Genomic DNA, 14,550 nt, shown 5'->3' on the forward strand with positions numbered 1-14,550 from the left:
TAGTGATGGGAATATCGAATGTTTCTAACTATCGGTAGACTACCGATTGTGAAGCGTGACTGACTATCGAATGAAAACCTTCGATAGTTTTCATTCGGTTTGAAATCGGTTATAAAGTACCCTAGTAGTTTTGTACTGCGGTAGTACTAGTAACTAGTAATAGGTCATTTGCTAGTAACTACCGAAATGTGGATTGTTGTATTACACTACCGATTTTTATAGCGTGTTTCTGTTGTTTGTGTTGATATAAGCGGAAATACTGAGACTAGTTACAAACGTTACACACACAATGTTCGAGTGAAGTGATTGGAAACTGAAATACCTTGGTCTATAAAGTAAGATAAAATGACCCGATTAAAGTAATTGTGGTCATTATGTTTCATTTTGAATAAAATGCATTTTTGTGTCCCTAATCACAAGTTAATGAATGTAAGATAACTCTTCATAAAATAACAAATGTTAGGTAATTTCAAACGAAGGTTAGGTTTACACCTTATTGTATTAATAATGATACCACATATTAAAGTAATGTGAATACAGCAAGCTAAACTAAATGAAAAGACACCATGTTTTCCTATGATAGGACCAAGTAATAGTGCATAATTATATTAATTTTAAAATAATTCCATTCATTTAAGGTTAATGTTCAATCATAAGAGGTTCATGGTTAGTATATGGGAAGTATTTATAAAAACCATAACATGATTATCTATTCATAAAGTGCACAATAATAAAATTGCACTTATCATTATACAACTTTGAGTCAGATATCTATTCATTTATAATAAATGACTGACTTCACTCCATAACGAAAGAGGAGGCCGATTTCAGCGCTGACTAGTGGAAACAATTGGAATTTGCGATCCGAATGAAAAACCGAATGCAAACGGAAACAATTGGTTGTAACGGTAGTTGACGACTATCGAATAATTTGGTAGTTTTCATTCGATAGTCCCGTCACTACTTCTTACCGAACATTGTCATTTGAAAGCAGCTCATTGTTCGCCATAAAAACAAACTATTTGAATACTATAAACTTTTATTGACACTGGGTTGCTGTATACACCCCACCTAACAAGTTGTGTAATATCTTTGTTGGCAAAGTCGTTTTTAAATTATAAAGCCAATTCAGTGTGGAAGCTTTGTTTGCCTTGGCATGTCTTCCGAAAAGGAGCAACAACGTATAAGGAGAATGCTTGAAGAAGAAACTGAAGATTCATGGGGCGATTCAGATTTTCAAGATTCAGATGATGGTGAGTGGGTTGATTGTGAACTTTGTGAGCATTTGTCTGAAAGTGAGCAATCGAATGAAAGTGCGGCTAATGAGGGTGAAACGAGTTTATCGTCCGTTATGTTTATTTAGGAGTGACGGAATTTATGCTTGGAATGGACAGAAAAATTAAGTGGTTACGAAATATTAGGATGAACAATAACGTACGCACCAGGTCACAGAATATCATAACACATTTACCAGGTACTAGATTGCAAGCTAAAGTTGCTAAAACACCACACGATTGTTTTAGTGTATTCATGAACGATGTTATAATCAGAACAATCACTCAATGTACAAATATATATATATATTGAAAAAATCGGGGTAGTTACGTTACTCAATAGAGTGCTTGCCGCAAAACAGATTAAATGGAAATTAGATCATTCTTGGGATTACTGATCATAGCTGGGTCCGACCGAGCAGCAAAGTTAAATTTGAAGGATTTACTTTCTACAAATGGCCTAGGAGTAGAAATATTCCACACTAGCATGTCACTGACAAGATTTTTATTTCTTTTGAGATATGTAAGGTTTGACGATGTAAGTGATCGTGCACAGCGTAGAGAACTGGATAAATTAGCTGCGATCAGAGAACTGTTTACAGAGAACTGTCAAAAGTTTTACTGCCTTGGAGAATACACATGCATTGATGAACAGCTTGTACCGTTTAGGAGGAAATGACTCTTCCGGCAATACCTATGGAGCAAACCAACCAAATATGGGGCGGAGAACTGTCAAAAGTTTTACTGCCTTGGAGAATACACATGCATTGATGAACAGCTTGTACCGTTTAGGAGGAAATGACTCTTCCGGCAATACCTGTGGAGCAAACCAACCAAATATGGCACCAAGATTCTAACACTATGATGCGAGAACTTGGTGTACATCATCCATGGAAATTTACAGCTGAAAACAGCCCGATAGTGCTTGAATCTCTAATTCAGCTAAAGATGTCGTCCTCAGGCTCACAGAGCATATCTATGGTACAGGCAGGAATATCACGGCTGATAACTGGTTTACCAGCATACCGCTAGCAGAAGAACTACTAAAGAAAAGACTAACGCTTGTGGGCACCATGAAAAAAAAAAAAAAAACACCTCAATTGCCGAAGACACTGACTGATATCAAGGAAAGAGAAATTTACAGCACTGAATTTGCACACTCTAACGACATCACATGGTTATCGTACGTTCCCAAGAAAGGCAAGAATGTTGTGATGATATCAACCATGCACCCTCATTCATCAGACATTGACCCCTCTACCGGAAACCAGAAGAAACCAGTAATAAACAGATTTTACAACATCACAAAGAGTGGAGTAGACACGGTGGACAAGATGTCAGATACTTGCATTCAGGAAGGAAATCTCAGAGATGGCCAATGGCTATATTTTTCCGGATAATCGACCTAGCATGAATCAATGCGCAAGTGATTTTTGTGGCTATTAATCCTGATTCCACCATTGAAAGGCGATAATTTCCTTCGTCAGTTAGGCCAAGAACTTTTGAAACCTCAAGTTGCGAAGAGAGCACTGTCAACCTCAGTTCCAAAGTTAATTCGGCTGAGGGCAACCAAAGTGTCTGATACAAGCATAGTACCACCAGCTTCCGCAATATGAGAACCGTTGAAAAGGAAGATGCACTGTTTGTCCCAGGAAGTCGGACAAGAAAAACCATACACTTCTGCTACAGATGTCAACAGTTCATGTGCCTGAATCATATGGAGAGTATATGCCGCATGTGCTGCAATGATCCTTCCTCTGATGACACTGATGACTGTTAAAATTTTAGTAATGGTTTCGTGACAGAAGTGTATTGAAAATTCAATATAATCTTTACATTAGCGAGTAATTTTTACATTAACTTTGGTACTAAAGACAGAAAGTTTCCTATTTGCGTTAAAGATGTTCAGTTTCTTTGAAAATTTATCTTTGTAACACAGAATACTTTTAAAATTGTGTTGTTTTATGAAAGTGTGTATGTTTAGGTTTGTAAAAAACAAAACCGAACTTTCTTAAGAAATTAGCCAACGCAAAATGCTTAAAATAGCAACATGTTGAAACAAGCAGCTAAAAATATATCTTCCAAAGGTTTATATTCTTTGTTAATTAATTTATTGTTGTGAGGTTATGCAAACCGACTTAAAAGGATGTGGATAGTATGCAAATTAAGTAAGAAATTTGCTGAAAAATGTATGTCCGAGATACCCCAGCACAACTAAGGGTGATCTCAGCACCCCACCCCACTTACGTAATTTTTAACCACCTAACAACTTAAAGGTGCTCATATACGCCTCTGAGGTCCTCATCTAGTTAATTTAGGACGTGGCAGGCTCGTGGAGTCGTGATCTAGGACATCGTTCATTTTGTTCCTACTGACTTCTGTTTCATCATCATCATTATTATTATTATTATTATTATTGAGTTCCGGCCTTCTAAGGACCACGTTACAGTTTCAATTCTTCCTCCTTAGTTGTTCTTTCCTTTTTCTTCCAGTATTCTTTCATTGTTTCACTGTGCTTCTTTTTCCTGTCTTCAGTCCACTTTGTGGCTGCTTTGTTTTCCTTCCTCCCTTGGAATCCTTCCATTTGTAAGACTTTCTTCCTAAAAATCTTTCTTTCCAATAATTCTTCTTCTCGTATGTTGTTCCTTTCCAGGTCTTTCTCGACTTCTTGAATCGAGGTGGTGGTTGATTTCTTTTCTCAAAGGTACTTGCAGATTCGTTTAGTTATTCTATTGCCATCCATTCTAAAAAAATTTCCAAGAAATAGCAATCTCCTTTTTCTTATTGTTTCTGATATGTTTTCTATGTTCTGGTAAATTTCATTGTTACTTCTTAATTTCCAAAACTCTGCAATTCTTAGAGGACCTAATATTTTCCTTATAATTCTTCTTTCTAATATTTCTAATTTATCAAGCTTGTAGTTCAGTGCTAGACATTCGCTGACATACAGATATTCTGGTTTCACTACTGTGTTGTAGTGCTTTATTTTAAGTTTTGTTGATAAGCACTTTTTGTTGTAAGTATTCTTAGTTACACCGTAAGCTTTTTGCATCTTTTGTATCCTCTTCTCTATAGCAGATTTTTCTAAACCATTTTCTTGAATTGTCTCACCCAAATATTTTAATTTCTTTACCTTTTCTATTTGACCAATATCCGTTACTAAAAACTGTGGGGCACTTTTTATATTCGTCAAAAGATTCTCAAGCCTGTCTTGTTGGCTGTCTTTTCAAGGAGATTAACTTGCATGGCTGCATCTGTAAGGCTTTATTATTATTATTATTATTATTATTATTATTATTATTATTATTATTATTATTATTATTATTATTATTATTATTATGTGTGATGACATGTTCCTCATTCTATCCAAAGATAATTCACCAGTTTCCAGTTTCTCCCATTCGTAGCTTCTTGTTTTAGTTCGCAATACGTCAACTTCCTACCAGTTTTGAGATCATCTGGTATCCGTATCCTCGTTCTTTCTATTCCTCTCTTTCCTTCAACCCGACCGTCAATAATATAATTCAGTAATCCATTCCTTCGCATAACATGCCCCATCCAATTGACTTTTCTTCGTAAAATCTCTTGCAAAATGCTCTTTGCTTGTTGAATTTCAACGGGACTTTTTCTGTTCCTATTCTGCTTGTTTCGGAGTAAAAATTTATCGAAATTTTAAAGACATTTCTGTCTTTCCAGCCTTTTTTTAATTTGCTTTATCTTAAAACATCATTCATAATTTCATTCCTTTCTTCCGGTAATCATCTGGGGTAGTGATTAAATTTGTCATCATTATTTCATCGCGGTTGCTCGAGTGTGAATTTGTGCCGAGACTTCTAGAGAGGTAGAGAATAAACAGGAAAGAGAGCGATCAAAATAAAGGTAATGGAGCAAAACAAGTTACTGGTAACTAGTTGCATAGGTAAGTAGGTCAATAAGAAATACTAGATTTTACTATAAATGGTACGTTTGTTAGAATGCTGAGTCCAAGTTTGTAATGATGATAATTATGATAATGATGATGATGGTGGTGGTGGTAATAATTAACAAGCTGGCGTGGTTTGCTGTTGCTATGAGTGTATTACGTTAGCTGGCCTGGCGTTGGCAACGCGAATGGCAGTGAATCGTGAGTAGCAGGTTTAAGAGTGCAGAAGAGAAAGGCAAGACCACGTCTCGCTTATTAGAATACGAGGCCTTACTCTTCCTGGTATTCAACAAGTTCCGTCCTGTCAATGGCATATTAGGACGTAAATTGCAGATTATTACATTGCCTCTTCTTTTTGAGAATACCAGCTTTTATACTTTTATGAAAAAATAAAGAAAATTGTCTCTCCTATTTGTAAAACATTTTATTAGTCCCTCTTATTATGAAACATCACAACTTCATGTTCCACTGTAATCACAACAGCATGCCATTGGAAGAAAAATAATAGATTGCGACTCTTCCGATCGTTGTTAATTAACATGGACATGATTACATTCCAGTTGTTTCAAAGGGGTGTCCACGAACCTACTACGGTGGCGTAGCAGGGGGAGAGGTGATACTCCCACGTGGCGCGTCCCAGGTGGCGGATAGGGGGGTCCTAACCGGCTTGCCGGCGGACTTGAGGGAAATAAAATACCTCTCGCGGACCAAACACACTACCCACTGCGGGTGGGGGACGCACATGTAGAATACACCCGCGGTATCCCCTGCCTGTCGTAAGAGACGACTAAAAGGGGCGACCAAGGGCTGACTGAATTAGAACCATGAAACTAATTTTGAATCGTACCATCACGCGGGGAACACCATAGGTTGCCTGTACTTGCGAGTAGTACCACTAAATTCGGTACGAAATAGGTTTGTGATTAGTAGCACTAAAAGCCTGGCCTGGTGGATTCCAGTACCCGTGCGTTGTATCCATGTGTGCAACACCGCGGGTCTGGGCGTAGCCTGTGAGTTGTACCACTATATGAGCAGCACCGTGGGTCTGCGTTGCCTGTGATTAGTACCCACTATGTGAGGAACACCACGGGAATACCGGCGCCCGTGTTTAGTACACCTAGGTGGGGAACCTTCTCGGTTTGCGTTGACTCTGAGTTGGGCCATTGTGTGAGACACACCATAGGTCTGCGTTACTTGTACGTATTGCAATACTTGTGAGTAGTACCATCTTTTGTGGAACACCGTGAGTCTTCGCTACTTCTGATTAATACCCCAACATGACACATACCCTGGTTCTATTTTACTCGCGACATGTACCATTCTGTGGGGCCTTAGACGTGGATTTTGCACCCCCTTTAGACACCAAGCATCATTGTGCTTTATAAGTGGTTCCTTGGTCGGTAATGTTATTTTCGATCTGTATTGAGTCCGATCCACTGGTTTTTGTTTGTTTGTTTTGTGTTTTGTTGAGTTCCTGTCCATCCATTCATTCTTCATGCCATATTTTTATTTTATTTTGGTCAGTGGATGCCTTTGCAATTTTTGTTCTTTCATTTCGTACCATTAGGGGACGATGACCTTTGATGTTAGGCCCCTTAAAACAACAAGCATCATCATCATCATCATCATCATCATCATCATCAAAGGGGTGTTGTAAGGTGATCACACTGGTCAGAAATCAGTTTTTTGATATATATTATATTGTACCGACGGATACAGTAGGTCTTAGGCTGATATTACACTATCAAATAAATTGTTAAAGATATTTTGTAAACTATTTTGTGCGAGTTAACTTTTATTAAAGATTGTAACATACAGTCATTGCATCATTTATCTGCATAAAATATTTCATAGTGCAGTAAAAATGGATGAAGGACAGTTGAGTGCATTTTTGGCCACTATTAGTTTTTACTTAAATTATATTGACAAGAGTACACCACATGTAGTTCTACATCTGTCTGCTTTTTCATAGTACTAGTTTAAAACCCACAAGGTTTTAGGTTATCTCATGTGGCTTATCAGTGAAAGAAGTTGCTTTCAGTAATCAAAATTAACTGAATTGGAAGAAATATAGTGTATAATCCAAAGATTATGTTCAGTTTCGGTTTTTCAGCCAAATGTTGGCTACGTAATCCATTCAGTTTCTATTTTACATCTAAAACTGTGTATCCATCCTGAATAGTATTTATCGCCTTCTCTATGTGTAAATACACTTGCAGTCTTAAATGTCTATTTTTTATATTCCTGGTGCCTTGTGTTGTAAAACATTTTAATCATTTCATACTCGAAATAAACAGCTTACTTGTAGCAACATTCGAACTGAACTTTCGATCCGCCATTTTGGATGTAACAAGTCAAATCGTTTGCAAAAGATAGTACGAAGCTCATGCCTTTTATCAAAGAAATTTTATAAAAAGACATTATAGTAAATAAAGAACATCAGTTTTAATCTTTACTATAGTCTGCAAGATATTTTGTCCTCTTTGCACATATTATTACATGATACTTCCCACAGCTCTGTCCACATAGCACACAGTTGCATTCTTCGTTTGGTTCTAGCATATTTTGTGGCGGAACCCATGGATTGCTGCTCTGTTGTAACGTGTCTCTGGCTCTTGTACTCCTTTTTCCAGCTGTCATCCATCATGGCTGAAGTACTGTAGAACTGTAGTCATATCTCTTTTTTCTTCCTTTCTCGGATATTGATCAGTTCCTGATAGGGCCTTGTGTATAGAAACCAGTGCTGTAGCCTGATGTCTTCTACAAAGTAAGTCTCGTTCATGAGTTCGTATACCATTGCGCTGTTTTCCCGACTCCTAATATTCGTTTCATGAATATCGTCTTGACCTTTTCTATTTTTTCAAGTCACTTATCTTCAGTTTTTCCCAGACGATTTCAATGCCATATGTTGCGACTGGCGCCACGTCCATTTTAATAACTGCATTGCTGTGTTTGTTGATAGATTGGCAATGTTTGGGATATTGTATGAGACTCTGGTAGCTGCTGTTGCTCCCTCCTGGATATGCATACCAAAAATTGTCTGAAGCGAACTCCAAGATATGTATAATGTCCTACTACCTGTAGAGGTTGTATAGAATTATACCATCGTCAGCCGTTGTTTTTCCACCGTTTTTCCACATTTGTACTGTCTTGTAGGGTGCTCCTTCCCTTTATGAAACCAAACCGACATTCCGGGATGCTTCCTTCAACGGTTGCTAGTAATCGTTTGTTTGTAATCCATGTCATTTACTCTTGCCCAAGTCTCTAATTTGTGTAGTGCATTTTAAACACCCTCTTTGTTCTTCGATCCTATCACCATGTCGTCTGCATATAGAACTATTTCTGCTGTTGAGTTTTTTTCTATGATGCTTGTTACATCAGCTATATAGATGTTAAACAGTGTGGGGCTCAAAGGGTTACCTTGCAGGACTCCGTTCGTTTGTAAGATTTTCTCGGAGATTTCGACATTGTTGTATATCTGGATGACGTTTCGTTGGGGGCAGGATTCAATTATTGCTCTCACTATAGAATTTCTCTCAACAGTCATTTGCTTCAGTTTTCCAGTAAGTTTTTCTCTATTCACTGAGTCAAACGCTTTCTTGAAGTCAACAAACACTGCATAGTATTTTCCTACTGGTTGTCTCAGGGTGTCTTCTATTTGATCCAGTAAATATTTTACAGCTTGTAGGGTGCTCCTTCCCTTTATGAAACCAAACCGACATTCCGGGATGCTTCCTTCAACGGTTGGTAGTAATCGTTTGTTGAGTATCGTCGTGAAGACTTTAAAGGAGGTGTTTTCCAGCGCCACTCCTCTGAATGAGTCCGGGGATGTCTTCTCTCCTTTACCTTTGTAGGCCTAGATAATCTTGAGCGTTGCTGTCGCCCAACTTACTGGGATTTTTCCTGTCTGCAAACACTTGTTCATCAGGTCTGTCCATAGTTATTCCATGTTATCGAGGGAGTCTTTGAGATGTTCCATGTATATATTATCTGGGTCTGCCGCTTTCTTACTTTTTCTTCTGGTGATTGAGTTCCCTATTAGTTATTAATTCAAAATTATATATGGGCTCTATCTCTTCCATGTCATATGCTTGGTTTTTATTTTGTTTATTCAGTATCCTCGGAAAGTATCCTCCATTACACTGTCATATATTTTACTAAAGATCTTTAATAAATTTCTTTGATAAACTTAGTGTAATGCCAGCCTTACAGCGACGATAGGATAGGGAAGGGAAAGAAGTGACCGTGGCCTTAATTAAAGTACAGCCCCAGCATGTGCCTGTTGCGAAATTGGGAAAGCACAGAAAACCGTTTTCACGGCTACTGACAATGGGATTCGAACCCACTATCTTCCAAATGCAAGCTGACGGCTACGTGACCCAAACCGCGTAGCCAACTTCGCTTGGTGAACTACTGTCTATTTTTATTCGTCTGTTGTAGGTGCAAGTGAGAATTTCTCAGTGTGTAGCGCTATCTTGTGCTTCATAAACAAATAAATAGAGACCGAAAAAAGCAGTCGAGGATGAATTGGAGAGCTACTTTTGACCTAGTATATGGGCTGATGACTTAACCACTTTTTAAATGCTAAATTCTCAGATCTGTTGTCTTCATAAAAGCTCTGAGAAACAGTGAAGAGGTGCTTCATTGTTTTATCTATATAGGCGTGTGGGTGATAATGGGATTATATTTTAATTTTAATTACAGCTTATCATTAGCCAGAAGGCTGGACGTACGTCATCACCCTATCTTCTCGTTTCCGTATCATGAATGAACCTTGTGGAATTTTATGGCAACGAAAACTCAGTGTTGTTGATGTTGCTAACTGATACTGTTATCAATGCCGTGAGATTTGCGGAGCTTATTAGAGAAGAACTGTGATTCATATCTCGTTTCCTCTCAGATAAGAAGGAAAGATGATACCTGATAAAGGACCTCGTATGTAAATAGCGTTTAGAGGATATTTTGTAATTGAAGTAGGCCTACTTCAATTATGTACATGATGATCGAGCAGAGCCGTATTACCACTTAACGTTTTGAAGAATCCGCCATGTGTTGGTGAATTTTATTAACCAATATTGTGTTATCCACTTGATCAATAGATGGAGTGTTAACTGTACGGATTTATTGACTCGATTTCTTCTTGGTATTGATAGTGTGTGCCAGACTTCATAACCTTGGATGGTTTAGTATAGAGACTGGAAAAAACACACAAATGAGCTGCTGAAAATTTCTAGCCAGACTGAGTGATTCTGACGATATACGTTGACTCTCTGAGTCCGTGTTGGCGGGTTCGATCCCGGCTCAGTCTGTTGGTATTTGAAAGTGCTCAAATGCGCCAGCCTCACGTTGTTAGATATACTGGCACACAAAACAAGATTCTGGCACCTTCGCATCTCTGAAAACCGTAAACGTTGGTAGTGGGACATAAAACAATAACAGGTTTATTATTATTTATTGAAAAGTTATAAGATGCCGAGTACAAACATGACGTAATTAATGAGTACATAATGATGGAGAGTTCGTGGTTAGATAATACATGGAGGTTTTCAAACATAAAGTAAAATATATTTGACAAAATTTGTAAAAAAAAAAAAAAAAAATGATATAACGATCGTTAAAACTTTCCTACTTAAAACTAGTTTACCAAATATCATGAGTGCAGTCTTCCTTGTACCTACATGCTATGGGTAATAGCTGTAAAAATATAATTCATGTCACATGAGTCGTTTCGGGGTTAACCCTTCCGATAATGAAGTGAACTTGCAGTCTTAAAAAACATCGCAAGGAATAAACTATCATAAAAATTAACCAAGTATTGTAATCAGTAACTAATAAGCTAATAACAATCTACAGTGTTCATTCATTGCACATGCCAAATTTTGTCCACCTAGAATAAGTATATTTGTCGAAAGTATGATGGCAGAAATAGTTATTTTCCACTACTTCAGTATGGTCTTCATGGACAGGAACTCTTAATTAAGGTACAACATGTGCCTGGTGTAAAAGTGACGAAACATGGAAACGCATCTTCATTGCTGCCGACAGTACCTCTCGAACGCAAGCTTTCAGCTACGTGACCCAAACTCCAAAGCCAACTCGCTCGATATTATTTTATAACACTTTCCCTATAAAAAGGGTGTACATCTGTGATTTCAGAACCTGTTTAAATGATAACGTTCGCTACAAATTGCCCTCTATCATGCTTGTCACTTTCTTAACATTTTATCGGCAAAAGAGTGTAGGCCTGTTTGACAATAATGTTAAGTTATATTTAAAGAGTACGTCAATAACAAGAAACTGGTAAGGTTCAAATAAGAGTATGGTTACGGTGTATGGGACCCTCGCCAGGGTTACATGATTTGAAAGCTGGAAAAGATCCAATCGAAAGCAGATTATTATTATTTTTTAAATTCGTCTTACGCCACATCGTCGCGGACATGTGTCATGGCAGCGATGGGGTAGGACAGAGCTAGGGCTGAGAATGAAACGACCGTGGTCTTAATTAAGGTTTAACACCAACATTCGCGTTGTGTGAAAATGGGAAACCAGAGCAAAACATGTTTAGGGCTCCTGACAATCAATGGCGTTCGAACACACCATCAGCACGACGGAGCGGTATATTGCGAACTGTCAGTGGAGAGATGGCGTAGAATTATACTAGTTGTCGAATAAGCTTGAAAGGATTTTTTAAAAGTAGCAAGGATCATAATATGAAGATAAAGTTGGAATTTATGAGGATAAATTGGAGCAAATATTCATTTATAGAAAGAGGAATTTGAGTAATTTGTCAAGGGAGATATTCGATAAGTTGTCAACTTCTTTGAAATCACGTAAGAAAAGACTAGATAAGTAACTGCTAGAGAATCTGGCACGTGGCCGACTGCCCTAAATGCAGATCAGTGGTGATTTGATTGATTGATTGATTGATTGATTGATTGATTGATTGATTGATTGATTGATTGATTGATTGATTGATTGATTGATTGATTGATTGATTGATTGATATCATTGCGAAAGACGCGTTGTACAAAGTGTGACGCTGATTCTTGCATACAAAAGTAATGTATGCTCAGTCTTTCTTTTTCCCAGAAAGCGTACATACCACGAGGACTACAAATCCTACAGTCCGTGTGTGTTAATGTATTCGAGGAATTTACTGGAATTAAGTCATTCAAACTAACGGACAGTTGTAATAAATATGTTGAAAGGCGTCAGTCAATTTTCGAGTAGAATGTTACAGAGCTAGTTAATACAAACAGTGACAAATGCATGTTATAAAATGTCATACTTCATGTATTCTCTAAGAAAAACATCAAATATTCTTCTTTATAACGGATAATTTTCAGGTGAATAGATACAAAGTTTAAAAAAAAAAAAGAACATGTTTTGTAACGTCTGGTATGTGAACGTTAATTTGGTAGATGGGATTCCAATGGTCGTACAGCATACCTTGAGACCTTACCTACCCAGGGTATGTCAAATCGAATTTATACTCCATCTGTAGGCGTAGTCATGCAGTAAACTGTCAGGTGACCCCTCAAAACAAAGTGAATAGCGGTGCGTCCCTGTGTCGTTGTGAGGTACACAGACTACTGCGGTCATTTGAGCACGTTGTACGTCAATCAGCACACCCCATCAGGCATCTTAACGAGGTTCTAGTCGCAAGAGCCCTCACTTTGATCCAGGAAGGACGGGCTTTTCGTCGTGTTGTTGTGGATCTATGTCTCTCCGTCAGTTGTTCACCGCTTGTGGAATCGCTACAATGAGACAGGCCGGTTCACAAGGAGGGTTGGACAAGGTCGTGGACGCATGACAACCCCACAGGATGACCGATATCTGATCATCTGTGCGTTGCGGCGAAGTTCAGCAACTGCCAGAGAACTGCAACAAGACCTCAGGAGGGTCACTGGAGTCACGGTGTCTGACCAGACAGTATGCCCCGTTTAACGCGGCAACATCGCTCAGCTCGCCTTCTGTTTGCTCGTACCCACGTCAGCTGGCAACTTCGAAAATGGAGACCTGTGTTGTTCACAGACGAGTCCAGATTTCCCCTGACACAGCGTGTATGGAGACGCCGTGGTGAGCAGTACATACCAAATGTTGTCCAGGAAGGCGACTGATTCGGACAAAGTTCTGTGATGATGTGGAGTGGCATCAGTAATGATGGCCTACGGATCTTGTCGTCCGTAGTAATCTTACCGCTGCGGTGTACATCGAGCAGATACTCTTACAGCATGTGTTAGTTCGCTGCATACGGTGTTGGATCTGACTTCGTACTCATGCATGACAATGCCAGGGCGCATGTGGCGCGCATCACCAGAGCTGTCTTGCGAGAAGTGGACATTCAAGAGATGGAATGGCCAGCAGTGAGTCCCGACCTTAATCCCATCGAGCATGTGTGGGATAGGCTTGACAGAAGTGTTTGTGGGCTTCCTGTTCCACTATAGACTCTCCAAGACCTCGAAAAGGCTCTCATTGAAGAATGGGACCTGATACCGCAACGTGACCTCCGTCGACTTATACGGAGCATGCCACGTAGGTGCCAATCTGTGATAAATGCTCGTGGAGGACATACACCATACTGAAGCTCTCCAACTGTGATAAAAATCTACCCTGGAGGACTGTTGTCACTTTGTTTTCGTCCCTATTTGGACATTTTCCGTTTGTGTTCTGAAAATGAACACGAATCCATCGATGTTCTTTTGTATAGATCAACGATAAATAATAATAATAATAATAATAATAATAATAATAATAATAATAATAATGTTATTTGCTTTACGTCCCACTAACTACTTTTGAAAGTCTTCGGAGACGCCGAGGTGCCGGAATTTAGTCCCGCAGGAGTTCTTTTACGTGCCAGTAAATCTACCGACACGGGGCTGTCGTATCTGAGCACCTTCAAATACCACCGGACTGAGCCAGGATCGAACCTGCCAAGTTGGGGTTAGAAGGCCAGCGCCTTAACCGTCTGAGCCACTCAGCCCGGCGAATAATAAAGGTTTAGTTGGTAATATACTTGGGTGTGAGGTTTTGTTTTGTGGAGCATGGCATACGTTCAAAAACATCTTCCCCTAATTTTTTTTTGAACTGTGTATTTAGGACTTGAATGACCTTTAATTATATTTCATCCTAGATAAAACGACAGAGTATAAAACTGTATCCACGTTTTCAAGTTGTTGATAAGTTATCTCACCGCACACGATAACAACAGGTGATAATCTACCTCAGACCTGAAACTTCGCACTTTATCGACATCTCTCAATACAGTTACTATGTTTCAGGATTATCAAATTTAAATTTTACCGGCATTCTTTTGTTGTTATGTGTTTAGTTTTCTTTTATTATTACTTA

General features: G+C 38.6%; 1 protein-coding gene across 1 annotated transcript in view; it reads left to right on the plus strand.

Moving 5' to 3' along the window:
• Positions 1 to 1,156: 1,156 nt before the first annotated feature.
• Positions 1,157 to 14,550, plus strand: part of Kdm3 (Lysine demethylase 3) — a 294,533-nt gene continuing 281,139 nt past the window's right edge. Inside the window, exon 1 of the mRNA XM_068229839.1 lies at positions 1,157 to 1,253. Coding sequence (XP_068085940.1) covers positions 1,157 to 1,253 — 97 coding nt within the window. The remainder of the gene's footprint in view (positions 1,254 to 14,550) is intronic.

The sequence above is a fragment of the Anabrus simplex genome, chromosome 1, assembly GCF_040414725.1.
Source record: "Anabrus simplex isolate iqAnaSimp1 chromosome 1, ASM4041472v1, whole genome shotgun sequence".
Taxonomy (NCBI): Eukaryota; Metazoa; Arthropoda; class Insecta; order Orthoptera; family Tettigoniidae; genus Anabrus; species Anabrus simplex.